At 30.2% G+C, this 27,400-nt stretch overlaps 5 protein-coding genes and 1 long non-coding RNA gene across 8 annotated transcripts; 3 read left to right on the top strand and 3 right to left on the bottom strand.

Moving 5' to 3' along the window:
* Window positions 1-180: 180 nt before the first annotated feature.
* Window positions 181-7,831, bottom strand: LOC105145334 (multiple inositol polyphosphate phosphatase 1). Its single transcript, XM_011054808.2, is given in 11 exon segments — window positions 181-1,108; window positions 1,431-1,634; window positions 1,797-2,007; window positions 2,419-2,551; window positions 2,987-3,109; window positions 3,521-3,637; window positions 6,016-6,053; window positions 6,056-6,187; window positions 6,403-6,534; window positions 6,628-6,867; window positions 7,533-7,831. Coding segments are annotated over 10 exon segments (1,428 nt in total). The 5' UTR covers window positions 6,800-6,867; window positions 7,533-7,831; the 3' UTR covers window positions 181-942.
* LOC105145365 (dynein light chain Tctex-type protein 2) lies at window positions 7,723-10,194 on the bottom strand. 2 transcript variants are annotated; one of them, XM_087415243.1, is made up of 3 exons: window positions 9,708-10,194; window positions 9,035-9,262; window positions 7,723-8,035 (listed from the first exon to the last, which is right to left on the bottom strand). In XM_087415243.1, exons 1-3 carry the CDS (start codon window positions 9,731-9,733, stop codon window positions 7,870-7,872), a joined length of 420 nt encoding a protein of 139 aa, XP_087271369.1. In that variant the 5' UTR covers window positions 9,734-10,194; the 3' UTR covers window positions 7,723-7,869. The 2 variants fall into 2 exon arrangements, with proteins under 2 accessions (XP_087271369.1, XP_087271370.1); XM_087415244.1 differs by having other exon boundaries at window positions 9,035-9,228.
* A 140-nt stretch (window positions 10,195-10,334) lies between these two features.
* LOC105145339 (hypothetical protein) lies at window positions 10,335-14,708 on the bottom strand. 2 transcript variants are annotated; one of them, XM_011054819.2, is made up of 5 exons: window positions 14,554-14,708; window positions 13,339-13,568; window positions 13,102-13,192; window positions 12,396-12,626; window positions 10,335-11,790 (listed from the first exon to the last, which is right to left on the bottom strand). In XM_011054819.2, the coding sequence occupies exons 2-5, from the start codon at window positions 13,551-13,553 to the stop codon at window positions 11,677-11,679; spliced, it is 651 nt and encodes a 216-aa protein (XP_011053121.1). In that variant the 5' UTR covers window positions 13,554-13,568; window positions 14,554-14,708; the 3' UTR covers window positions 10,335-11,676. The 2 variants fall into 2 exon arrangements, with proteins under 2 accessions (XP_011053121.1, XP_011053122.1); XM_011054820.2 differs by having other exon boundaries at window positions 13,339-13,558; window positions 14,554-14,703.
* On the top strand, window positions 11,712-14,553 carry LOC147906930 (uncharacterized). The gene is made up of 4 exons (XR_015548036.1): window positions 11,712-11,799; window positions 12,375-12,678; window positions 13,031-13,914; window positions 14,346-14,553. It is a non-coding gene; the product is annotated as an uncharacterized LOC147906930 (long non-coding RNA).
* PIG-G (phosphatidylinositol glycan anchor biosynthesis class G) lies at window positions 14,706-25,433 on the top strand. The gene is made up of 14 exons (XM_087415283.1): window positions 14,706-14,835; window positions 16,200-16,532; window positions 17,442-17,640; window positions 17,722-17,931; window positions 18,284-18,472; window positions 18,646-18,997; window positions 21,701-21,906; window positions 22,414-22,632; window positions 22,939-23,123; window positions 23,493-23,692; window positions 23,851-24,001; window positions 24,116-24,416; window positions 24,862-25,077; window positions 25,218-25,433. Exons 2-14 carry the CDS (start codon window positions 16,333-16,335, stop codon window positions 25,431-25,433), a joined length of 2,844 nt encoding a protein of 947 aa, XP_087271409.1. The 5' UTR covers window positions 14,706-14,835; window positions 16,200-16,332.
* LOC105145336 (uncharacterized) lies at window positions 19,267-21,053 on the top strand. Its single transcript, XM_011054815.2, has one exon. It carries the CDS (start codon window positions 19,778-19,780, stop codon window positions 20,801-20,803), a length of 1,026 nt encoding a protein of 341 aa, XP_011053117.1. The 5' UTR covers window positions 19,267-19,777; the 3' UTR covers window positions 20,804-21,053.
* Window positions 25,434-27,400: the final 1,967 nt, after the last annotated feature.

The raw sequence follows: 27,400 nt of genomic DNA, 5'->3' as shown, positions 1-27,400 counted from the left end.
TAGGGCGTCGCCACTCTTGCTCCAGTTATTAGCTAGAATAGATAGAGTCTCGCAAAGTGAATAAGTAATTAAGAACATCACGAGAACATCACTCTAAAAATCGTGAGAAGAATATGTAATGCGAATGTAATGATCGTGCAAAAGAACGCGACAAGGCGTAGATTTAATTTAAAAGGCTAGTTAATTGGAACAGGTCTTTCTCCTCTTTATTGATCAAACATGTGTTTATTGTATGTCTCGCAATACGAATTACAGCTTATGCTTTAGTTTAACCTCCTTTGTTTCAATTTAGGACAGGGCGAAAGGAAGAAGTTTCTTTTATTGCTTTGTTCAAGTAATTTAAATGAGTCGGGGAATTTATATATTTATACCATAATTGTGCATCGTTTTCGTATTGTAACTTTTTAATTGGGATTGTGTCCCAATTTTACTTTAAAGTCTAATAATAAATTTTATTAGTGTTATATATAGATGGATTTATTAAGATTATATATGTGAATACACAACAAGTAAGAGTTTAATGCCTACGGTCGAAGTTGGATTGTAGATGCTTTTAAATAATTTCTATGTGAATTATATACTAAATATGTAGTAATTTACATTTACAACAGAAATTATTTAAAAGCATCTATAAGATTCAGCTCTTACTTGTTAAAGTCTAATGTTTTGCACAAAAAAATTAAAGAAAAATGGAAAGACCTTTAATTCATCATCTTTTTTGACAAACAAGTGTCTATTGCATTTATCTTATTTTTTAAGAAAGAAACTTCTAAGTTATTGCCTCTAAGTCTCATTTGAATAAAGTTGAAAATTTCTAATTATATGTACAACTGTATAGTCCTTCCTTTCATGGCATATCATAACTTTTCAATTGCGTTCTAATTTTGCTTTAAAGCGTTCAACATTTCGCATAAAAAATAAAGGAAAGACAGTTATGTTAATTTACAATTTTTTTTTACAAACTTCCATATTGCAATTGGCCGCGATAGCACCCAACTTCTTCTTCAGCTGCACCCAATCGCAGACTCCATTTTTACAGCCTTCGATGGTCAAGGGATTCTCATTTAGATAGAAGGCGACTTTAAAAACAGTATCGCTTGAGTTGCATCTAATAGATATATATTTTAAATATATATATATAAAATAATGAATAATATATCATATATGAAATAAAATGGATAAAAAAAGAATTATTCTGTCAAGAAAAACAATCAAGTATCCCTTCGATTTTAGCACTTTGGATATGTTAAAATATAAACAAAAATAAGAAACACGTATTTTTTTTCTTTAACACATCTAAAATTTGTTACAATCGGAGGGAAGTATTTTTGTAAGAAAGAACTAAAAATTAGAAGAACTTGCTTTTCTTAATTCTCTTTAAATTTCTCTATGCAATTCGTGAATATCGTAAAGTATCTTGGCGCTGTTACCTGTGAAAGACCGCCGCAAAATTCGCGGCAAACGGCACTAACTGAGAAATCCTCCAATTTCTGTAATCCATATCTCGGAAGTTTGTGGCTGTGAGCGGTACAGGGTTTTGGGCAACTCCCATCGCGGTGAGGAACAACGTCATCATCTGCGAGTGCGTAAAGTAGAACACACCCTTTGGCTCGTCGCCATTCACCTCTAATTTCCTGTAGGATTTTAGTTAAAAAAAAAAGATATCAAAAAGAAAGCACTCAGATCTTTCGAAGGAGCCACACGACACAGTTCTCTGAGTGATGACCTGATGACATTCATAGGATGTCTGTTAGAACATCTCTTGAAGAATTGTGTTGTATGAGGAGTTTACTTACGTGAAATGATCGACCATGTCCCGGATGAGGTAACACCCTAACTGGCTGTTGATTTCCTCTCCCGGACCGCTGTTGTAATAATAAAAGAGATCTTCCTCGTATTCAAGAACTCGCATTTCATCGTCGGTGAACACATAGCACCAAGGCGACGGTTTGTTCAGATGCAAAGTTCTCTCGAAGCGACACGCGTCGTAAAATAGAAATATATCTTCTGAGAGAAAGAGAGAGACAGAGAGAAATTATTATACTATATAATAAAAAATTATCCTATTGATAATAATTGATAACTAACGATTGGTTTTTGATAATACTAGCCTGCGAATTTACATTTTTGACTCGTTATCTGAATAAACTTTCATGTTTTTTAAGTGTCGAGCACGAAAAAACATGATGCGTTTTTCAAATTTGGCAATCACATCACAATTTTAAGAAAAATGACGTCAAAAGGGAGAAAATGATTTTGAGAATTTTCACGACAGTTGTTTCCTCGACAATAAATTTTTTCCTAAATTTTGTTTGTAAAAATAAATAAAAAATGGCTAAAATTGTTACAATTTTTTTACAGGCAGTATAATTAATAATTTAACAACAACTGATCTTCTGGTGAGTGATTATTCCTCACCTTTACTGATGTTCAGGAGATTCAAACGCTGACTGACATCCGCCAAGACTTTTGCCATTTCCGGGCCGTTAATAAACGCTTTTACTTCCTTGTTAATGCCCCTACTTTTCCAGGATGTACAATTGTCATACAGCTATTTTAAGTAATACATTTATTTTAAGTTAACATAAGAATAAATATTCGTGACATACTTTCCTATTATAACATTCTTGATGCGTTTTATCGTGAGAAGAGAAAGAAAACTTAACAGTTTATTGAGAATGTATTTCTAATCTTTCAGACGTTTTTCGTTACATTGCATGGCAAGTAAAATTATGAGTAAAATTAAAAAAAAAAATTGTTATAAAAGATATTGTGTTAAGAAGGGCTATGAGCCAAAGTAACAAATTTAATGTACGTAATATAAATACAAATAACATTAAATATAAATAAAAATAAAAATATGCCTACATTAAACTATTTGTTTGTACGTTGATAGTAAAAACTCACTGGCCGCGATACAAATTGTTATGTCTGAAAAGGACTTTAACAAAAGATGGAGGGGAGGGAGACTTGATTTGGTAATTACCTTTAATAAAGTATCATTGACGATCGGCACTACTTCAAACTTGATTGATGTGTTACTGGAAGCTTCTTTTAAAAGAGGAATATGCTGCACGGTGATATTTTGTTGTATGTGCATCAATTTGATCTAGAAGATAAAAATAAAAAGATATAATGTCATTAAAACAAATCTATTTTTTTCATACAATATTCTTACATTAATAAAAGATTATAAATAAAAAATGATCATATTTTAATGATTTTACTGAACGATTGTATATTATGGAAAGAAAAATATAGTACGAGCTTATTGGGAATAAATAGATTTTTAATCGACACACGTTAATGTTTTCTTAATGACACGTTGTTGGTTATAACGTATTACTAATATAAATTAAACCGATATTTGCATTAATTATTTTTACATACTGATGTGCTCCTAAAAAAATTATTTTTTTTAGCTGAAACTTCCAGTCATACGAATAATGATTCTCTGGATCGTTACTTCACTTGCTGTGTATTTTCATAGAAAGTACAGTTTACGATTTATTAACATTACCATATGCAGTGAAGTGTCGTTTATCATTGGTAATATTTTTTTGGAACTAATATTAAAAGCTCTTTCTACGAAGGATCTCATGCTTGCGATGGTGCGTTGCGTAGCCGTTGATCTAAACTGGAATATAAACGTCAGGTTGATAAAGGATCTATTAATCAATAGTAGGGGAGACTGGGGACAATTGCAACGGAGATAAGTTATAACAATGCATATATCTTTTAAATGATAAGAGACAAAATGATCATATCTGAAGAACAAAAATAATTGGTATCGAGGCCTGCATCTGCCTCATGTCGTCAATCGCACCGCAAATCGTGCACGTGTAAAAGAAGTTATATATATTGTGTTCGGACAAGCCACGTAAGTGTAAATTTACGATTTTATACTTTTTTGCTTTAAACTTTCGAATAAAATGCTTTTTATCATATTTTCATTTTATTAATTCTAAAATACATTTTATTAAGCTATATCTTTTTTGATATTTTTAAATGGATTCGAATATATTTATATAAATTTTGACAACATTAGTTTTGGATTAAAAGTACCATATCGCTACACTGAGAAAAAAATATAATCAATTTTAATAAATATTTAGTTGATAGTTTCAGTATTCAATTAAATATTTATTAAAATTGATTATATTTTTTTTCAGTGTAGGATACATTGTAACATTATTACAATTAACGGTAAATGTTAAGAAGAGCTGTTCATCTCAAATTTTGATAAAAGTACACTGAATTGATACGTTTTCGCGTAATATAAAGATTTGACAAGAAAAAAGTGTCGCTCTGCTTCGTGAGCCGAAATATTCTAAGTTAAAGTTGAGGACTATTCAGATCTGTCATAGCCAAATACTGTGATGTGAGCACACACATTTTTATGCTCTATGATCACGTGCGAATGCATTGTAAATATTTCTTATTGTAATATTATTATTAAATATTATTAGGTGTTGGAATTAATTCGTAGCGTTTTACAAGTGATGGGAAGTACTTTTATTAATGTATTTTTTAATGCTCATGTGAAATAAATAACATTCTTTCATTAAAAACGCTACGAATTAATTCCAACACCTAATATTATTAAAGATATTATTCACTGCTTTACAAACACGAACTCACTGCTTTAAAAACAAATTATCTGTTCTAAAAACACAAATTTACTGCTTTTTAATAACAAATTTACTGTTTTAAAAACAATAATAATATAAGAAGATAATCTTTGTTTTAGAACAGATAATTTATTTTTAAAGCATTAAATTTGTGTTTTTAAAGCAGTGAATTTTTGTTTTAAAACAAATAATTTGTTTTTAAAATAGGTTACAATTTTCCCTAGCTTTGTTTCATTTTTTCCCAAATCGGAGCAAGATGTACTAATTTGAATTTTGATATTTTATTCATAGCTTAAAATTACATATTTTTGCAAATAGTACCGTAAATCTAAATAGTTGTTACTTCATGTGCATTAAAAGAAATAATCATATATATTAAAAAAAAATAATAATAAAGAAATATGTATATATATATATATATATATATATATATATATATATATATATATATATATATATTTCTAAATATTGGTACAAATGTCCCCAGTCTCCTCTATTACAATTTATAATATAAATAATATTAATCAAAGCCTTAAACGGTCTAGCTGGATTTTAAATATTTCTATGATTCTGGGTGAATTTATATATTACATATGTAGTCGTTTTTGAAATGCGCGCCGATTTTTCGGTCTTGAAATGCTATTTCTACTAAACTATCGCAGTAATATCACGAGTTAAAATTGACTAGCAATTTAACAATTTTTCATGCTTTTACGCATCTTCGAAACGATTTTAATTACATATTAAAATCTGTAAATAATTAATTCATATTGCGAAAAATATTACCTCGGCCGGGAGTCAAACCCGAATCTCTTGCATTCCGTGCGAACCTCGGTAATCTAAAGGCTTAGGATGCTCGCACGGAATGCAAGAGATCTGGATTCCACTCTCGGCCGAGGTAATATTTTTCGCAATAAGAATCAATTATTTACAGATTTTAATATGTCACTCAGTATAATTAAGATCGTTTCGAAGATGCGAAAAAGCATGAAAAATTGTTAAATTGCTAGTCAATTTTAACTCGTGATATTACTATAGTTTAGCGTTTCAAGAACGACTACATACGTAATATATCAATTCAGAATCATAGAAGCATTTAAGATCCAGTTAGACCATTTAAGGCTTTGATTGCTGCAGTTTGTGTTATCATATATACGGTTTTATAATATATTATATTATAAATAATATTAATAATAATAAAATGTAAAATACAAATTATTTATATATTAAAGAATTATTTTATATCATTGATTAATTTTATTTATTATATTAATTAATTTTACATTACTCTACTATATTTTATATCATATTTTACAATCGAATATAACAAAAAAAAAGAAACCAAAAATCGAATAAAAAAATCGAACTTTTCTCAAATTATTACTTTAAAACTCTTGGTCACGTTCCAGTCGAATAACATCGTTTGGCTCTGATTCTTTCGGCGAGTGACGCCAAATCTTTTTCACCCTGTATTGCCAAATGCTTTCCCTTTCCCGGGACCAACTCGGGATAGGGTTTCCAATTCTTTAGATCCATCTTTTCGTATCGAGATGCGCCTGTGGGAAAACAAATTTTAAAAAGGGACTATCCCTTATGTTAATCAACGTTTTTATATTTTATTTTTATCTGTGTCAAAATCAATCCATTTCTATTAAGATTCCATTGCTCTTTTATCTAATAGTGCATCTTTTTATTTTCTAATTGGATTCAAAGGACACACAACAAATGATTATCAGTCAGAATGTAAAAACCTTGGGATCTTCTCACTCACAAGTTTCGAATACGTTGTTTGTTATTATATAATCTCGAATGTGCGTGAGATTCAAGATCTGCGCGATTATAGACTTGCCAGGATATCGCGTTCCATGTCTGATCAGCATCCATACCTGCGTCGGTTCGCAATCTGAAAATTCCGATTAGGTCTTTTTGATGAAAGAAGAAAATCCTTGCGAATATTCAGCAGCGCTCCTCTTGTTGTACAGCGATAAATACTCACTCGTTAGAGTCATAGTTCCTCCAGTATTATTATAAACGTAAGAATACGGGGTTTTAGTGCCGGTGTAAAGATAAAAGCTCCTATTATCGGAATGACAGCTCAGAGGATTTCCTAACACTGCGCTTTCCGCCAGGCATATCATGATAATGGAAAAGCAGAGTTTTCCACACATCTTGCAAATCCTCGTTATTTAAAGAGAAAAGAGAGAACTGTGAACTTGACTGACTTTAATCACGTTTTCTGGAAATAAAAAAGCGAAGAATAGTCTTTTAAGCAAATAGATCTAACGCGAGAAAGTAATGTCTCAATGTAATAACATAAAAAAAAGTGTTAAAACTAATCAGCTGTCATTTTTAAATAATAATATATTCAATTATTGAAAAAATAAAAATTGCGCTGAACGGAGAAAAGCTTGCAATTTTTAATAGGTATAATTTAATTAATTTTATTATTATAAATAAAATATAGAATATTAAAATGTTTATATATAAGTTTATTTTAATGAGAAATTTGCTAATAAAGCATGCTAATTATTATCCAAGATTGTAGACCCTATCCAAAAATAGTGACAGATTTAATAGCAGCTATTGAAAGGGTTATCAGCAAAATTGTCATGTTAAAAAGTTTTTTACAAGTTTTCATTTAAAAAAATTGAAAATATTAATCATTAGGATTATTATTAGCACATTTTCATGAATAAATAAATTTATATATAAATTTATATATATTTTATTAAATTTTTCTCTTTTCAACGCAATTTTTTTTTCCAATAATTGAATACATTTGAAAATGACAGCTGATTAGTTTCCAAGATCCGAAACACAGATAAAGGAAAAAAATTGAAGGAACGTCTACTGCAATAATCATCAATAATTTTCAAATAGAGTATTATCTTAAAATATCACCTGTCTAGATCACGAAGTAATATTTATACTGAAATAATATTTTTCTCCTTGGAAGAGACTAGCGACTATCTACTCTCGCACGAACAGATACGGACTGATGGACAAAAATGTTGTTTCCAACTGGATATTATTGGCGGACCATCTCCCTGAGACTTTGCATAAATGGAACCAGTTCTGTGTGTAATAATGATTATTCCGTGTAGTCATGTGTGATTTATTCGTGTAATTGCAAAGCAAAAAATTCTGTGAAGGCGACACTTTGCTATCTACTAGCATAATGAATTTTTTTTCTTTTGTAATCGAGAGTTCATTGATGAATCCCAAAAGTCGCGGCATATTATTCATAATAAACACTGAAGACGCTGCACTGAGCATGAAATGTACGACCCTCGAAGGAAAAAGTAGAGTATTTGTCTCTCTCGCTGTCCCACAGGAAGCCGAGTGTGGTTTTTACGGATTGACTGGCCTTTTCGATTATTGTAACTGTGACAATAATTTTATGCCTGGAAGAGAAGGAATTTTTTTGTAACATCTGAGGAATTTTTGTGATCATTCGAGCAACACAGTTACATTCAAAATATATTTAATAAACGTTAGAAACTACGTCATCAACTGAAAAATAAACGTTTGAAATTTCATTCTTTTTTTAAACTATTTAATAAACGTAAAAAGTTTATGAGATGTTTGTAACGTTTATTAAACTTTTTTTTACTTAAAGTAAGTTTAAATTATCATTTTTATGCGAGACATTTTTATAATTGTATATTTAATAATGTTTATTTAATGTTTTTATCTAACCGTTTTTTAAATGTAAATTGTCTACATGGAAATTTATCATATCGCTAAATATTTATCGAGTCAAATATATTTAAAAATTCTAGGTAGAATCTAGAAACTTAATATCTATTTCATGTATTTAAAATTTGTTAATAAAAACTTAAATAAGAAATATAAATAGAAATAACATAATTAATTAACAATTAGAGAAAATTATCTAAATATCTAATAACTGATCAATAATAGCTGTGACTCTTGATGAATTTGTTTGGTACTTTATTATAAATCTTTAAATAATTTCTTTTTTATCAATTATTTTGTTCGTGTAAAACTTCTAACTATAAAACGTATAGTAATTTTTTTAAATTTATTTGAAAATCAGTACTGACGAACTATTTCTTAAATTATCACGTTTCTAGCAATTTCTCAGCAATTATATATATATATATTTCCATTATTTCGTTGAATAATGATTATGTTAATTTTAAATCAATTTATATTGATTATGTATCTTTCTTTAATCTTTTTTAAATTAATTTTAAGTTAATTTTAAATCAATTTATGTTGATTATATATCTTTCTTGAATCTTCTTCAAATTAATTTTTCCTAATAATTCTCGTAGAAACTTATTATACGCATATACTTATAAATTAAACGTTTGTGAACTTCCCTTTCCCCAGGAATATCATCTTTAAATCATTCAAGATGCAAATCTGTCTCACACCTGTCGAAGTTAAGCTTCTTCACGCGTCGCCGTATCTCTGCGGCAATATCGCCGCATAATTTTGTGGCCTCCGCATCGTCGTAGGCGACCTCGTCCAAACGATTATTCATCACCGATTTCACGATCTTTTCTACCAGATCGATCTTGAACGGATTCTGCGGCTGCATGCGATAACTATTTTGATATTTCTGCGCCTGCGACAAAGCAAGTTGCTTCTGCAGTCCAAAACTGTGTTTCAAAATCGACAAATATGTATAATAATTGGCTCGCAGTTTGCTTCTATTGAAAACTAAAAATTTTATCGCACAAAAATATTATTAAGTATCAAGATCCGTTTTGATCGAACATATACATATATATATATATATATATATGTATATATATATATATATATGTGTATATGTTGTATCTATTATATAATTATATCTATATAATGTTGTAAAATATTTATGTTTTATATTATTTATATTGGAATCATGTTCTACATTTACGTACATTTATGTTTTTAAATCTTTTATTGATTGTCGTTACATAATTCGGGAGATAAAAAATATTGATATAAAATCTATTAGAGAACTATTATCAAACTAAAATCTTGGCATTCTGATACATCGATGCGAATTCCGATGATGCCACGTAATTCGAAACAAACATTTTGTATCGATGGTTTTACCTCATTGTCGTCGCAAGTTTTTTCATTCGCTTCGAGTTGAAACGGCATAACGTCGATTTCCGATGATAAATCGATCAGAATGGATCTTTAGTAGTCTATAAAGATTCTCCCACTCTTTTGCAACAATTCTCTGGTTGACTAATCCTTGCAAAGACGCACGTATCTAAGGTAAACGATAGTCTGTTACTTAGAAACGCTGCGAAGAATCGATCGATGAAGGCAAGAATAAATATTTGTACATAAGTTAATAGAAATTTTATGAAAGAAGCTTAAACACAAGTTGAGAAAATGAAATTAGGTCAGATTTGTTCATCACTATAGAAATAATTAAGTAAAAAAAAATACAAGAAATGCAAGAATACACAATTCCTAAATTACATAATTAAACAATTGCATTACAAAAAGTTCAAAATTTATTTAAAAACTTATTTAAAAACATTGTAAAGGTCATTTATTTAAAAATATATATATTTTGGAAAAAATACATTCTTTTGAAAATGTGCAATTTTTTAAAATTGTTTTTTTCTCTATTTTCTTTTACAATCTTATAGAACTTAATCATTTTATTATTTCATGAATAACTTTATGTTTTATTACAAGGATACAATATTACATTACAGATAGACATATTTAATAATTGTTTTTATTTAATTGTACATTGTATTTAATATTTATAATATTTCCACCAGCGCAATTTTCTCGATCACGAGCTTCGGAAAACGTCGTGTTTTCATTATCGTTTAACAATTCCTTTTCTTCCTACTAACATCTCAAATTTTTGCGTAAAATGCATGCCAGAAATGCGTTGCCAAAGTCGAGAGAATATATATATATATATATATATATATATATATATATATATACACACACACACATATATATATATATATATATATATAAAAGCTTGCTTCAAAAAAGATTTGTGGACGCGATGTGAAAAGCTTCTTAGATTTTTTTGAAATCTCCAAAGATTTACAGATATTTCCAAGGAACTCTGATAATGTTCCATTGTTTCGAGAGATCGATCCTCAAGGACGCAAACATGAAAATACATTCTAGAGGATCGTAAAGTGTCTCTTTTGATTTTACGCCACTTTTTGATTCGTTATCGCTTATAATAGTGCGGTGAAAATACGCTCTCTAAAATATACTGGTATTACATTTATCGATACGTCAATTCCATTCACAAATCCTAAAGTGGACACGACAAACCGGTCGTTATTTTCCAAATTTCAACGTGCAAGATCACAAGAGAAAGACACAGTTTCGAATAATTATTAAACTAAAGTATTATTAGCTTTAGAAATAATACACGTATGTACATATATTCATTACTTATTCATTCATTAATTATAATCTATAATCTTTGTAATCATCCTTTGTAATCTTCCTTTCGCCTACATTACGTGAATACTCATAAAATTACTTGCAATTGCAAGTATTCGTTAATTAAAACGTCATTAATCTTCAAGTAAGTTTTGAAAACTTATTAGATTGAAGTATCTAAAATTTCCGATAAATAAACTGGAAACGTTTACGCAGAACGCAGTGTTTAACAATTGTGCGTAAATGATTACATAAGCTCTTAAAAACTTAAAAGTAAATAATTTTAATATCATACTTCTGCCTCGATCCGAAGAAATTTGCATTCAACAATTCTTTCGCGTTTTTGCAGAACCGACGATGGATGCATCTTCGTGAGGTAGGCGTCTAAAACTTTTCGCACCGTTGGCCTTTTGATGAGAGTTTCCGGTAAGAGCAGCTGCTGGATCGTCCTCAAGGGCGTCGAATGTAAAGCGCGAACTCTCATTATGACGTACTGCTTTCCTTTTAAACGACACAGTCAACACAATTAAATATCGTTCTGTCATTGTTATTCATTGAATGCCAAAGAGGATAAAACGACGCTTGTATTGTAAGTGTGTTCTCTAAAAGGAAAGCAGCCTATGTGAAGCAAAGCGATGAAGCTCTAAGACAGCATCTCCACTTCCGCTTGAATGTTCTGGCGTGCCTGCTCCTCCAGCTTGTCACGAAATTCCACGGTGGCGAAGATGTTTGGGATCTGCAGGAAGTTCTGCAACACCTGAAAGACGTAAGAACGTGAAAGAATGACACGAATGTAATCACTCTGTTTTATTTATCTTATTTGCGTTAAATTCTTTTCTATTTCACAAATAATATATCTATATAAAGATATAGAAAAAGAAAAAAAGTAACATGTTATAATTCTGTCCTCGATTAACATACTCACTTCTCTTCAAAAACTAAGAAACTTCTTTTACATAATATCTTCTAGATAATTTTGGAGAATACTTGAGTCTTCTTTTACGGAATCCAATGGAATAAGCTTTAATAATTAATCTCGGAATACAATTATTTATTTGTTATATTACAATTTATTATGCTAATTGTTTAATTAATATAATAATTACAGTAATTATTAAAGCTTGTTTTATTGAATTATTATTAAAAGCTTTGAAAAAAGCTAAAAGAAGATTAAAGTATGTTCTAATCATTATTATAATAATTGAAATTATAGTTATAATAATATAATAATAATAATAATAATAATAATTATTATTATTATTATTATTATTATTATATTGGGACAATTTTCGTATTTTTTTTTAAGTTCATCGAGATTATATTTCTGTCGTTCATATTTAGGGTTGAACGGGGTGGATTCACCTTTAACCGTAGCGCCGTGTACATGGGCTCGCTGAGGAAAGAGTATTCCCCGCGTATTCGCTCTCTGTACTCGGCGTAACTTTCTGGAGAGGAGCCGAGTACTGCCATATCCAGGTCCAGGAAGTAGTGTGCGTCTTCGCTACCGAAGGCACCGCCTACCTTGTGCGCCTCGGTGCTGTGAGTCGCCGCTACTTTGAGCAGAGCACAAGTCTCTTCCCTGAGCTCCGCGTCCTGAAAGATAAAATTAGCCAGATCACTTTTGTGAATAATCAATGGATTTTAGGTATTCATCTTTTTTATCTCATTTTTTTGCATTTTATTCTCTTTTTTTAGCATGTTGACATTCTTCTATTAATTCACAAAATAATCGATACTATAATTTCATGATAGATGTTCATTTTTTGTCTCATCTCTATTCGACTTTACTAACAAAATCTTACAAAAACTATGATTAAAATTTTTTTTATTCTAGTTTTTAATATTTTAACTCTTTCTTTGTGTATAATTTATATTAAAATTTCATGATGAGCCTTTATTTTCTTTTACGTCATTTTTATTCGGCTCTAAAATATTAACAATTAAATTTTGAAACGGTTATAATTAAAATTCTTTTTATTTTTTTTTCTATTTTTCAGTATTTTATGGTGATGATCACGCTTAAAACTTGTAAAAAATTAACCAATATAAATTCAAACTGTTTACTCACCGATGGAACTTCGGCCTCATCAGCAAAAGCATTGAAGTGCTCGAGATTTTTATCTTCGCTAAAAACCAAAGCTTTAGGATCATATTCGAAGCTGCAACAGAAGATTTAAGTCAGTCATTGTCGATGAAAGAGCGACAATATAATAATTCAATTAAATAATAAAATACTGAATACGATAAGTAACACCATCATGCTGCTAAAATTTATTTTATTGTTGCATTCAGCCACCGCACTCACTTTTGAAAGAATATGGCGAGCAAAACAGCTCGCGGATTTTTGAGATTGCTTTTGATTTCGTAGTAGTGATTCAACTTCTCCCTGAGCGAGTCCAGATTGTGGTACGTGCGTTTTTCCTCCGAGTAGACTTCCTGCAGGCGCGTGAACCAGGAGTCACAGACCGCGGCGTCCAGGCCCTCCGTAGCTTCTTTCCAGCTGTCCTCCAGCGATGCCATTGCCGCTGAAATGATCTATTTAATTCGCGAATGTTACACAAGCATGGAAAAAAGTGTGCGATAAAAAGAAATGCAAATTGCCGTAAATAATTTTGTAATTAGCAGCTGACATGTTTACCGTATGGACTGATACGTCGCTTCAATAAGGATTGCAATTTCAGTATGAAGAATTTCAATTAAAACTCATACGATTTACGCTTTTCCGGAAATAATTAAATAGCTAGTGATTTAATGTTTGAGGAAAATTTAAAGGAATATTAATTGTGTTCCCAGGAAAGGGAATTTATATATTAATTATAAAGGGAAGTTAAATATTTACCTCAAGATGTTGGTTGTTAATGCCTTAAATTAATACTAAGAGGTAATAATTAAATACTAAGAGATAATAATTAATTACTTATTAAGCACTAAATTATAGTACTTTTAATACTCAAAATAAGTAATCACTATCTTTTAATATTAAATTAACTAGTGTTAAATTAGAATTTTGTAAGTGTTGAGAATTGAAAAGAATACGATTTTTTTTCGTAATTTGTTTCTGTTTAACAATTTAATGAAGAATTATAATTTCAAGAATTGAATATGGAAAGGAGAGAGAGGACCCTTACAGAAATCTAATTTAGTGAAAATTACTTATTTTAAGTGCTAAAAGTTCTGAGTGATTAATTACATGTTTTGAGTATTAAAAATACTGAAAGCAGTCCTTTTAATATTTATAACAAGTAATTAATTACCACCTTTCAGTATTAAATTTCTGTAAAGAAACTGAAAGACATTTATATCTATTTACAGAAGTGCAAAGGTCAATGCCAAAAGATAACGCAGAAAAGAAACAATTAAATTCGTTCAATGTCTGAAATGAAGTTCGCGGACCCAATTAAGGTGAACGAGGAACCCGAGAGCATCCTCGGAAACGTTTGATCAGCCGCGACATGTCGAGGAGATACTGCCAGGAGGAAGAGATCATGAACGCGAGTTCGCGCTGAATCGTAGCACTCACTTAATTTCCGACGGACGAGGAGCCGCGGACACACGGTGTTTCGGGACAGCGGGGAAATTACCGGGGCATGATCCACGCGCGAACGCCTCGCGAATGAGCCCCGCTAAACCAGCGGAGCGCTACGTAGCGCCGCGTAGACCGACATACACAACAGTCCACCTCCACTTATTGATCGGTGGTGACTCGTTTCCGAGCTTGTGGCCGCGACAGTTCTCGTCGCACGTATGGAAATCACGCCTCCCTCACGTGCGATTTTCGAGGGAAAATTTTCTTAGTGTATAGGTACGATATTCACGATCCATTCTTATTTTAAGACAGTCTTAAGTATGTCTAAGATATTAATGCAGCCCTCTGATTAACTTATACATCTTAAGACAGTCTCAAATATTATAATCTACTAAATACCGGCTACAGATTTGTTTTTTATTGCTGTACTGGTTTGCATTATTTTCCTTCTCGCTTTCACAACATTTTAAGATCAACGTAAGATCTGTTTTTATTATACTATTTATATATGTTAAATTATATCCAATTTCAATTATTTTTAATCATAGTTCTTATCGATTGCCATTATTCTTATTTATTATGTTATTAATTTAACTAAAACAATGGATAAATAATTTAATTCAAGATGTTAATTATTAATTTGATTCGATTAATTTGACGCAAATTTAATTTATTATTTACTGCAATTGTATGTTAATATGAACACTTTATTTTAAAATTAAGTATTTTAAAATTAATATAAAAAGATTGATTAGATATGATTGTTGTTTTCAATGATACGTTTTTATTAAAATAATAATACAGTTTGACACATTTAGAAGTTAAAAATAATAAAATATTATTGTTTAACTCAAGGATTTGATCCTTTATTGGTACACAGCTAAACTAGTTAGTATTTTGAAATTTAAAGTGAATAAATACACTGACCTACATGTATAATATTTGGTGGAAGCGAAAAAGAAAAATCTAATAGTTTATAAGGCAGGAATAAAAAACTTATTAATTAGTTTAAGTACAAAAATTATATACTAATTACAAAAAAAATAAATGTCTCTTATCTTTGTTTTGCGCAAATAAATTTCTTTTAATTGATTTTATAACAGCGCGAGAAATGCAGTTCTAATATTATTATGTAATTATTAAATCTATATGCGAGTAAATATTAAATCTATATATAAAGTCAGAAGTACAGAATATCTTGGCGCTTAATAAGATTTTCTGAATTTATATACATATTCCAGTTCAAACTGCGCTCAAATGCAGTCAATCTTGAATAAACGCACTTTTAAACTGAAACTAGAATAATAATATAAATAATTTGATATAATCAATTTAATACGTGTAATAATGATGTCGATAAGCACTTTTAAACTATATTGCCAAAAATTTTTGAATTTCATTATTTACTTAACTGTTTATTTAAGTTAATTCTTTTGTTGATTGTATTTATATTTTATTTATTATCACATTCGTTTTACGTATACACATACTAGTGAGTTTTTTTCTTAAATTACTTATGTAAAAAATATAAAAAGATTTATTAGTATTATAATGATGTAGTGCTGGCGATTTTTTAATTTAATCAATTTAAAGAAAATTCTGTTATGCAAAATTTATTAATTTACTCGATATTATTCCAGGCATGTAGAATGGCAGAAGTTTTTTAAATCCTTCGCGGAGGAACTAATCGAAAGATCGAATATTGCAAGAATCGAATTTCGATATATTCTCGTATCATTCGATGTGATTCGATATCCGGCACTTGCCAAAGTTATGGAGCGGTGTGCGCTTCGCGAAAGAGACTATTATGACTTTCGAAAAGTATCCAAAGATAATTTGTTGTTGTTCTATATATTGCTGATTGCACTGATCTTTATTACTTTGTTCTTATGTGGCTTTTTGTTCAATTCTACTCATTATGAACATAAGAGCACCTCGAACTCGAATATACCCGAATACATCGGTAACTTGAGGTAAGTTAACCAAATTAAGATTGTGCAAGGGAAAAAAGAGAAAGATTAGATTTTATCTTTAAGAATTAGTTTAATTTTATCAGGGAAATAAGAAATGTGACACAATCAGTAACGAGAAAATAATAAGTAGAAGAAGAAACTGTTACATGAGATAAATACTTTCGACTTAGTAAAGGTCGAAGGTATTTATGTTATCTTCATCTTATTCTTGATAGAAATTTTTTTCAGAATCCTTCATATAATTTCTCATCATTTTTATGTAAATTTTAAAATTTTTGAACAATTTTCTAACTTTTTAGAAAATTTCAGAAATATATTTTATATGAATTGGAACATTCTTCAAAAGTACTGGAAAAATCTACATTTTCTCTAGAATTCTTTATATATGTGAATTCTAAAATATATATTCTAAGATATCTCATTTTATAATTTTTGAGTACATGAATCATGAATAAATTTAAGATATTTTATAGAATAAGAAATTAGAATATTTCACAATTCACATATACAAAAAATTCTAAGAAAAAATAGATTTTCTCAATATTTATGGAATGTTTGAATTTGTATAAAAATTCTGAGAAAAATTTTTATTAGGACTGAAGAGAACTTTTAAAATGGAAAAAATAAATAGACACATAATTAATAATTACATTAATAAATAATAAATATAATTTACTCTCTTAACTTTTTAACATGTTAATATCAATTTTCTAACGTTACAAAATATTATCGATAATCTACAGAGTTATATAATTTTGGTTTAATTAATACATTAAGGAAATTGAAACCTATATTCAAGTTTGAGACAGAGTCTTGTTTAATAATTAAATAATTGTTAATATATTTATATATCTTGAATACGTTGATACTTCAATTCAAAATATTTATTGTTATGTGTATTGTTTTTAGAATAAAGACAGATTTATTATACAAACCGTTGATAAAGAGATTAATATTTATGGTGATCGACGGGTTAAGGTGGGACTTTATTGCGGGTCCAATAGGAAAAACCGCCATGCCGTTGACGAGTGATATACTGACAAACGATCACGGATGCTTGATACAGGCTAAATTGCAGGCACCAACAGTGACGATGCCTAGAATAAAAGTGAAGCTGCAATTTTGTTAATAATTTATTCGAAAATATTCTACGCTGCGAAGTCAGTTTGTAAGAATTTTTATTTATTAGGCCATGATGACTGGTACAGTGCCAAACTTTGTAGATGTAATACTGAACTTTGGGAGTAAACCTCTGCACACGGACAATTTGTTATCTCAAGCAAAGGCACATGGGTATAAATTAATATTTTATGGAGACGAAACTTGGCTCTCTCTATTTCCCAATATATTTGATCGTCATGATGGTACTACTTCGTTTTTTGTTACAGATTTTACAGAGGTAATTAATATATTATACAGAGTGGTCCACACGTAAATGGAAAAAGTATAAATTACTTTTATGTGTAGAATAATTAGACGAATTATATTTAAAAAAGTGATATAATTTAAACAAAGTGTCTGTCATATATTTTTAGCGCCTCCACCTAGAAAAAAAAAGAACGTGATCAAAATATGTCGCCCTTGAAATCATTCCATTTTTACCTAAAACATTGTTTTGTATCATCAAAAATAAAATTAAATATTTAAGATTTTTAATATAAATGGGACAGATAATAAGTTATGTGATAAGCTGTTGTCATTCATAATAAGATTATTCTTTGGAGATTGACTGTTTGTTCAATTTTAAACAGGTAGACAATAATGTGACTCGACATATACAAGATGAGTTGAGTAATGATGATTGGGATGTGATGATTCTTCATTATCTCGGACTAGATCACATTGGTCACGTAGAAGGTCCATTTGGTCCGTCAATTAAACCTAAATTACAAGAAATGGATAAAATTGTCGCTCAAATAGCCCAAAAAGTTCAGAATTGGGTTAGTATTTGAAAAATTATCTTAATCCTTGCTTTGTAATCTTTTTCTTTTTATCTGAATATAGTATGTAAAAATAGTTTACACATATTATTTAGAAGAAATTTAATATTGCATTATTTTATTTATAGCATAATACAATTATATCATTTATTTATTTATTTACTTATTTTTAGAATGGTGATGGAGAACCCACACTTTTCATCGTCTGCGGCGATCATGGAATAAAAGACTCTGGCGGCCACGGCGGTTCGACACCGGAAGAAACAACAGTGCCGATTATTACAATAGGAGGAACTATGTGTATATATGAAGACATTGAATTAAAAATTCCGATTAAGGTTCAGCAACTCGATATTGCGGTGACATTATCGGCCGCCCTCGGACTACCCATTCCTTCTACAAGTCTTGGCTCTGTATTTCTGGACTATATCTACAATCTTCAAGACGATAAGCGGCTCTTCCTTCTCAATTACAACTCGAGACAGTTATTTGATCATTTCCAGAAATTCACCAACGAAACTGAGTGTAAGCATTTAATTCTTAAGAATTATTCGTAAAACATTAAGTATATTTAGATATTTTGATAGCGAGAAGATAATAAATTCAGGATTAGAAATTTAGAAGTCAAGGAAAAAGAAATAAATTTAATGATTTAATTTCAAGATTCAAAAACAATTCTTAAATATATCTAGAAGCGTATGAGGGAATCTATCTTTAAAAAGTCCGAAATTATTTTATTTATTTTATGCAGGTATATTAAAAAATAAAATCGACCAGCATAAAGGACCTCATAGCTAAATAATAAGGATGCAAAATAAAACAGCTTATTTTCAAAGAATTTTCTTTCTTGTATCTTTAAGAGTACATAGCAATAAAAATATTTTTCAAAGGATCTAAGCTGGATGAGATCTACATCTTTACTACTTCTTTCTTTGCATACACATTTTATTGTAATAACTGATATCACCTCGTGGATTGAGCCATCTATCGAGCGCGTCTCCGGGTGGCGGATAGGAGGATGACCAGACGGCGTGGAGTTGTCTGGTTAGCGGCAGTCATAACCGATGAGGTAAAAACTGTCGCCGCGGACCAGCTTTCCAAGCCAAATTGTGAGTTATCGTGATGAGGGCTGCGTGGTACTGGGGGAGCAGTACCGTTAACGATGCCTCCGGGGAACCGAGCGCCACCCCGGCAGTACACAGCTTTACCCATGCATGCGGGGCTCTGCGTGGGCGGACCGTATATATTCCCTAGCTGCTCGTGGGATTCAAATTGGAGAAACCTAATTTTAATCAAGAAATTAATATGAAAATGAAGATAGAAGACCCGCAGAATTCACGCATACCAGTCACTCAATTTTCTGCCTACAATAATACTGTATACACCACAAATCAACCGAATGCTGCGATACCGAGAAGCAACACTTCATCCCGTTCACGAAAAAAACGAAAAAAACGGAATTACTATCTACGTAACTTTGCCTCTAATTTTTCAGCGTCCTCGACAGTGCCACAGGCAACGACAAGTACATTCACCAACGTCAACCATCCGCAAAGTTTCACCAGCTTTGTATCGAATAACGAGATCACAAAAAAACAAAACATATCTAATAATAGAATCGAAATAATTAATCATAATCTAAGCAGAGCAATAGTGTCGACGAACAACGTACCCTCAACGATGCCACAGGCAACGGCGAGCACATCCATCAGCGTCAAACGTCCGCAAAATTTCATCGACAGTTCTATGTTGAATAACGAGATCACTAAAAAGCAAAAAACATTTGACAAGAGGATCGAAGTGATTAATCATCACTTAATCAGAGCAATAGTATCGACGAACAATATGCCTTTGGGTCTAGAACACTTAACACTGTTCCGAGGTGCTATGTCAAAAGAAATTGACAAGATTGTCGATGGATTTATTCCCAAATTTCATGATTCGTATATCAAATTTGGCGCTATAGTAATCAAATGTGTCGATCAGTCATCGCTTTACTGGCTTTCGACGCAGATCGATACCATTTCGCCGTGGCCGGAGGCCAAACTCAAGATGATCATTTACAATGAGCTGCAGAAGTATTTTCGAGCTTGTGTATGGATTCCGGGTCCATTCGAGTCCTCCGAGACCGTGCTGAAGCGATTGAATCGACAAAATCCGGATCTTAATACGGCAAACTGGCAAATATTCGCCGAGAACTTGGGAGCTTTCGAAGATGGAAGAAGTGTGTTTCTTGGAGTGCCTGAATCAGATTTCAAGAAACTTGAGGCATCTAACTTTATGGCTTATCTAGGTCTTGGGCAGGTCAACTTTGCTTTTAACGTCAATTAAGAGAGCTCAATCGCGACTTCGTAATGTCCAGCTATTTTTTTTAGTTCGACCAAGGCTTTATTCTTTGCTGTACATAAAAAAACTACAATCCAAAAAATATTCTTTATATCATATATTCTTGCGTGGTATAACAAAAGTAAACAAATATTTCTTTGTAAATCAATTTTTTTTCAATTTTGTATAAAAACAAATAAATGTCAGGACATATTTGTCCTTATATATTAAAGATAATTTGACATACACATGTAAATTAATTTCTATCGTCTATTTTTATTTTGTGTTTTGTTAATTTTTGTTCTGTACTTCGTTTACTTTCGTTTTGTATTTTATTTCTTCAGAAACTTCGGAGTCTAACAATAAAAGAAAAAGCTTAAATTGTGAGATGTCCATGAAGGCACTAGTTTCTTCGAGGTTTTAATTGCTATTAATAAGAGGACAATATATGTTACATTTAAAACAATTCATCTGAAACTATTCAATCTTTTTTATTTAAAAAAAAAAAAAGGTTTAGGAATACTGGAATTTTCTTTTGGGCTTCGTTTCTTGCGTCAAGATTCTTGCATGAAGTCTCAAAAAGAAATGACTAAATATCTGCAAGCTGACACCAAATAGTTTCTTTAAAAAATTGAAAAGATGCTCTGTTAAATGATTACATTTTTTTTTATTATTGCACAATAACAAGAAATTGTTACATCTTATTGAAATTTTTAAAGTGATAATAAATTAAAACAAACTATTACATATACATTACTTTAATACTATTATCTTAATTTATACGTCGGGGTTTTATTTATATTTTCTTCTACAAGTAGGATCTTTTATCGATATCTTGATGTATCTTTACAGTATTCCAAAATTTCGAATTAGCGATCATAAGGCAGATTCAATATTTTTTAGATATATACCAGAAATATTTGAACATCACGGATCTGCATCTTGATTGGTTGAATTCAAACGAGACACAGCGTGATCGAAACGACATTGAGAATATTGCCTTGTCTTATCACGCGATTCTTGATGCGATGAAGGAAGAGCTTGTAACTAGCCATTTAGCCATATATGACTTTAGTCTGATAGTTATTGTCTTGTTCGTCATGTGGCAAGTAAGCAAAATAGATAATTTAGAAAGATCTAATTAGTATTTAAAAAATTATATTTAAAGAGGATTCAAATCAAAGTGAACCCTGGTATAAAAAAAACTTATAATATCTTATAATATTAAATATAATTTTTTATATAGAAAATTTATGAAAAATTTGTAAAAAAATTAATTTCAAATTTTATAAGTTTTTTCAAATCCAAAGATTATAAAATGAGAAATCTTAGAATATTAGAATTCATACATATAAGCAATTTTAAGATGTAGATTTTTTTCAACACTTAAAAGTATTGTAATTCATATAAAAATTAAAAAAATTTTTTAAAGTCAAAAGTATATAGAAGCTTTGAAAAATTCTGATTGTGAAGAATAAGAAAGATTATCTCTTTGATTCCTTTTTTAGTGAAAATCTTATAAATATAAATTTTAAGATATATGTAACACTGTAATTAATATCTTTTATTTTAATTTAAGGAATTTGAAGATAATTTTACTCTACATCTTCTTTCAGATGGTTTTTATCGCGTTTCATGTGGAAACCACAGTTTGGACTACGCGTAAAAACACAGTATTTTTTTTTTTGATGGGATTTTCCCTGTGCTTAGGATTGTATCTTTACACTTTTGGAAACATAACTTCTCTCTGTCCGAGTATCAAAGCTCTATTGTTCCTATTAATCATCGGCGTTTCATATATTAACTATAATTTGAATTTAAATAACAAGAGAAATGTAAGAACCAATATTTATTTAATTTCCAATGTTAGATAATAAAAAATATTAATTTAAACATTGAAAATATTTGAGCAATAAATAATTAGATATAGATTTATTTAATTTATATAAATTGAACAAAAATATACTCTAGTAATAAATATTTTACTACAAATATACCCTAAATTATTTTTATTACAATATAATAATTATTGTTTCCTGTAGATAATTTAATTCCTGCTATATTTTAGTAATTTTTGAACTCGCATTTTTTTCGAAGTATATCTCCATTGTGATTTTTAAAATTTTTAATTTTTAATATAGGTTACGCTGAAAATATCGATATACAGAATGTTGGAAATTATCACGATGATGCATATAATAAGCTTCTGCGGCAGCAGTTACATTGAGGAAGAACATCAGACATGGTACTTTTTCTGGTCTACTTTAATCGCATACTTTGCCTATAAATATTTTACGAAACTACTCGAATTGATGCACTATCGAAAGTGAGTAGAATTTTTTTCCCTCCTGATATAATGGTAGATCAAATCTGACATTGAAAATATTATTTGTTCATGAAAAAATCAGCATATAATTTCTATAAATTTTTCAGAGATTGCATTATGTATATTTTACCATACATTTCACGTGTGAACAGAAATTGATACATTAATTATATGTACTTTTTCAAATATTAAATTTCGAGAGATCACATTGAGTTTCTATTATCTATTAATTTTAGATAAATACAAAAAATGTAATCATTCATTTATCAATTTATTATTATATAAATTTATAAAAAATAGAATAATAAAATTCAAGTCAGATTTGAATTATCTGTAGCGACATAGCTAAATCTCTTCGCCATCTAATAGTACGGTATATAACAGCAATATAGTAGGATCAACTGAATATTATATAGAACACTGCGTTATGCTGTTATTGCTATTTTTGGGACACATATTTCTGCGAAAGCTAAACAGCACAGGCAACAAGTGGGCCCATCTGCCTGACATAGCTCAGTGGTTGAAGGAGGACGATAGTAAAATCGGCATGACACTTCTACTTTTAACTGGTAAAATGTCTAAATACTGATGAGAGTTTAATCTTTTTCTCAACATAAATATTGAAGTAGATAGATTTTTTTAATTATAAGCGACTGGGAAATGAATTCCCTTGATATGAACAGACATCTTTTACAAAATTTGGCTCAATAATGATATTTATTTTCAGCATTTGCTCTTCTAATCCGGATTGCTTATAAATCTGAAGAAGAAGAATACAAACAGCAATCATTGTTTCAGAATATAGCTATCGCGGTATGTATATATCTTCGCCATATGTCCAATGGTGCCGTCGTGAAAATTCCATTGTATTCCTCAAGGTAAATTGTACTATATTTATACTACACATAAATATCAATTTATTAATCATTCATTAAAGCGACTATACGAGTGAATCATACATTTTAAAAAGCAAGTTTTTGCGTTTGTTGCAGTGGAATATATGAGGTACAAATATTTTGGGGAATAATAGTGATATCTCTGATAACCTATGGATACCGAGTGATAAGGAAAATTAAGCATGATACGTATAATTTTATGAGTATAATGGTGTTCTTTATCATAAATATGTGGGTGAGGATCTCGGCGATGTTGCACCAACCGTACAATGTGATCCTGTTACCGATGCAGATCATTGTAAGCTCAATAATTAACACTGTATTGAGAGAAAACGATTCGCTCGATCGTGGAGTTTTCTTACATTATTGGCTGGGCAATGTATTTTATTTCTATCAGGTAATATGATATTTGATATAAATATTTTAAGTCCTTGATTTTTATTAATGCACATGAATAGAATAGAAGAAAATATCTTTGATCAAATCTTTTCTTTCTTTTGGATAATTTTTAGTAAAACTTGTGTGTGTGTGAAAGTATCGTTTTTTTTTACAATATTATATTATTTAAATTTATATCGAAATTGTTTTTCTAATAGTTAAATTTCTATAAAAAATTTCGTTGGAGATTCAAACATTCTGAAGTTAATATACTTCATATTTAAATATGCTTATAGTATATATTATATATAAAAAAATAAAGATTTATCAAATTTTAAATTCTTATAAAGTTTTCTTGGCGAGAAACAATACAAAATCTTTTTTATTATGATTAGTTCAATAATTCATTGAGATTGTCAAAGACTAAACTGATTATTATCTCGTACTGTGCATTGATATTTTAGGGAAACTCCAATAGCCTTGGGAGTGTGAACATCGCGGCAGGATATGTCGGTCTACAATCTTACATGCCTTTTGTTACCGCTGTGTATTTAATCATTAATACTTATTCCGCGCCTATCCTGGCTTATTTCCTGCTCATTTACTATTGGCAAATGAGTGAGATTTATCTGCAAGTATCAGTGAATTCTACAATTATTGTATTGCGATTGATTAAATTGGTACGCTCCTTATTAACGAGAAAATTGATTTATATTTTTACAGCTCCACAATCCTTAAGAAGATTGTACATACAAATAAATGTTACATCGCGTGGAGGCTCCTGACGACAACTGTCTACATGTACTTTATCATCTTCCAGCTTAATCATTTGTTTGTGTTGTCAGTGTACTTACCGAAATTGTTATATGAGGTGACGTATACCATGACGATGTGTTGCAGCGCATTATTAACAGTGATTGTAATTGCGGTGCAACATGCATTGATTCGTTTTGACGATGTGCACAGATGTCATATTTGCGGGACTGGTTTAAAAAACGGACATGCGTTTGTACAATACTCAGATAATCAAGCGTGATTTAACATATTAGACAAACTAATGTTAGACAAACTGCACGAGTTATTATGAAGTTGCGGCAATTGCTGACATAGGCATCTTATGTGCAAACTGAGTTAGCAACGTAAGGGGCAAATAAACATCACCAGTTTACAAAATTTCAAGAGCAAATGTTGAGAATTAATAATGCGTTATGTTGATGGCAAAATGACGGTACGCAATGAGCTAGCATTTCATATATAGTATCATGCTGGCAACATAATGGCAAATTGATGGCACATATATTTTACATGTCATTAAGATGCTATCAACTTGCTATTATCAAATTTAGAATTCATATGAGGGCAATATTTCATATAATGTGAAGTATAATGAAAGCATCTTGTTCTTAGTTTGTCAACATCTATTTCAATGACTGACAGTAACATGACGGCATCTTGAACTCATTTAACTATCAAGGTAGCAGAAACCAGTGCAAGAAACATACATGCGCGTTTGTACAAATAAACAAAATTTATATAAATTTATATAAATGTTGATGTTTCAGAAAATTAGATTTAATTTAAATCGATTTTTATAAGTTTAATTAGAATCTAATTAATGTAATTAAGTTAGTAGCGTTAAATTAATAGCGTTTGTACACTCCGATGAAAAAGACTGATAGAAGTCATTCCAGTGATAAGAAAAATTGATCAAGAAAAATCGTAAACGTACAGCATTAATTGTACTAAGTACAACTAATCGATATCCGAGTACTCATAAAATGAATTTATCATAGGAGTATTGCTTAATGAAAATTTTATTCTCTTTAAAAAAACATCTTTTTTATTGCATAAAACTAAACGTAGAATGCAGTATTAACAGCATTGAAACGATACACCATAGTATAACGGAAGTTTAAAATAAATTTGCTAATGTGGAATATCGTTTAACAAAGACTATAATCAGACCTTTGACTTGTGTTCGTATAACATAAAGAATCGAACTCATTTGTTTCAATCATCACATAATAAAAGGCAAGAAAAAATGGATTTCTGATGTAAGATTTAAACAAGAAGTGCTTATTTGAAAATTTGTAACTTGCTTCATAAACATCATATTTTCTGAAAATATAAAAAAAATGAATTTCTTTTACTATAAATATGTGTACATTTATTAGATCTAGCAACAACTATCTTTAATAATTTTCCTTTATGATCTCCACTCACACACTTTGCACAACATATGAAAATTGCGTCATCAATTTAGAGTAAAGAAAAGGAACAATAAAGGTATATGCACGTGCATGTTTGTATATAAAGTATCATTATTAAAATCAAATAATGCAAAAGCAGTGCAAAGGAAGAAATTAAGTTTGCGGTTAATTGTGGAAGCTCGGCCGTTCTGAAAATCGCGATTATGATTATATTCCACTTTATCGGTTGGAAATCAAGAACTCTATGCAATCCAGATGTGACCGAGCACTGTCTCGTACAACCAGAGCATTGTCTCGTACCAGCGAGACTATCACTGCTACAATTCGAATTTAGTTCGACGTTACTATCTAATCAACTCGCAGAATTACATTTAATTCGCTAAAATCCTCACTAATCTGTGATCACGATAAATAAATAACTATCGTTGCGTTCAAACGCTAAAAACGCCTAATTTCTCAACTGTGCGATTCTACAACGAGCTCGGGCGAAATCGAACGTCAACGAGGATACCAAAGTTATCAGTAGGAACATATTTATGTTTAAGTACTTTACATAACACTAATGATAAGATCGTCAAATGCAAGATGTCTAAACTTCCCAGGCACGCTCGCATTATTATGGATATTAGAAGAACGCGAAACAATCTTTCTATAATTTTTAAACTATTAAAATAATCTCTTTTTTTTTAAATAAATGAAACCTAAAGCGATACCTATGTGGGACATCTTGAATAATGATAGAATCAAAAGTGAGAGAAATAATATGCCTTAACGATGTTTTTGCGGCTTCTCG

This window comes from Acromyrmex echinatior, chromosome 17 (assembly GCF_024713525.1).
Source record: "Acromyrmex echinatior isolate Ae372 chromosome 17, ASM2471352v2, whole genome shotgun sequence".
Taxonomy (NCBI): Eukaryota; Metazoa; Arthropoda; class Insecta; order Hymenoptera; family Formicidae; genus Acromyrmex; species Acromyrmex echinatior.
Note: the sequence above shows the minus strand (reverse complement) of the source record. Positions and strands in the feature narration are given on the sequence as shown.

Excerpts from the sequence above, each read along its gene's own strand:
- LOC105145365 (XM_087415243.1), bottom strand. The coding sequence starts at position 9,733 with ATGAAAAAACTTGCGACGACAATGAG. Across the intron at positions 9,263-9,707 it reads AAACTTGCGACGACAATGAG|TTTTGGACTGCAGAAGCAAC; the intron begins GTAAAACCATCG and ends TTTGAAACACAG. Across the intron at positions 8,036-9,034 it reads AAGAAGCTTAACTTCGACAG|GCATAAAATTATTGTCACAG; the intron begins GTGTGAGACAGA and ends CTTCTCTTCCAG.
- LOC105145339 (XM_011054819.2), bottom strand. The coding sequence starts at position 13,553 with ATGGCATCGCTGGAGGACAGCTGGAAAGAAGCTACGGAGGGCCTGGAC. Across the intron at positions 13,193-13,338 it reads CTCGCCATATTCTTTCAAAA|CTTCGAATATGATCCTAAAG; the intron begins GTGAGTGCGGTG and ends CTTCTGTTGCAG. Across the intron at positions 12,627-13,101 it reads ATGAGGCCGAAGTTCCATCG|GACGCGGAGCTCAGGGAAGA; the intron begins GTGAGTAAACAG and ends TTTATCTTTCAG.
- PIG-G (XM_087415283.1), top strand. The coding sequence starts at position 16,333 with ATGGAGCGGTGTGCGCTTCGCGAAAGAGACTATTATGACTTTCGAAAA. Across the intron at positions 16,533-17,441 it reads GAATACATCGGTAACTTGAG|AATAAAGACAGATTTATTAT; the intron begins GTAAGTTAACCA and ends TATTGTTTTTAG. Across the intron at positions 22,633-22,938 it reads ATTTAAATAACAAGAGAAAT|GTTACGCTGAAAATATCGAT; the intron begins GTAAGAACCAAT and ends TTTTTAATATAG.
- LOC105145336 (XM_011054815.2), top strand. The coding sequence starts at position 19,778 with ATGAAAATGAAGATAGAAGACCCGCAGAATTCACGCATACCAGTCACT.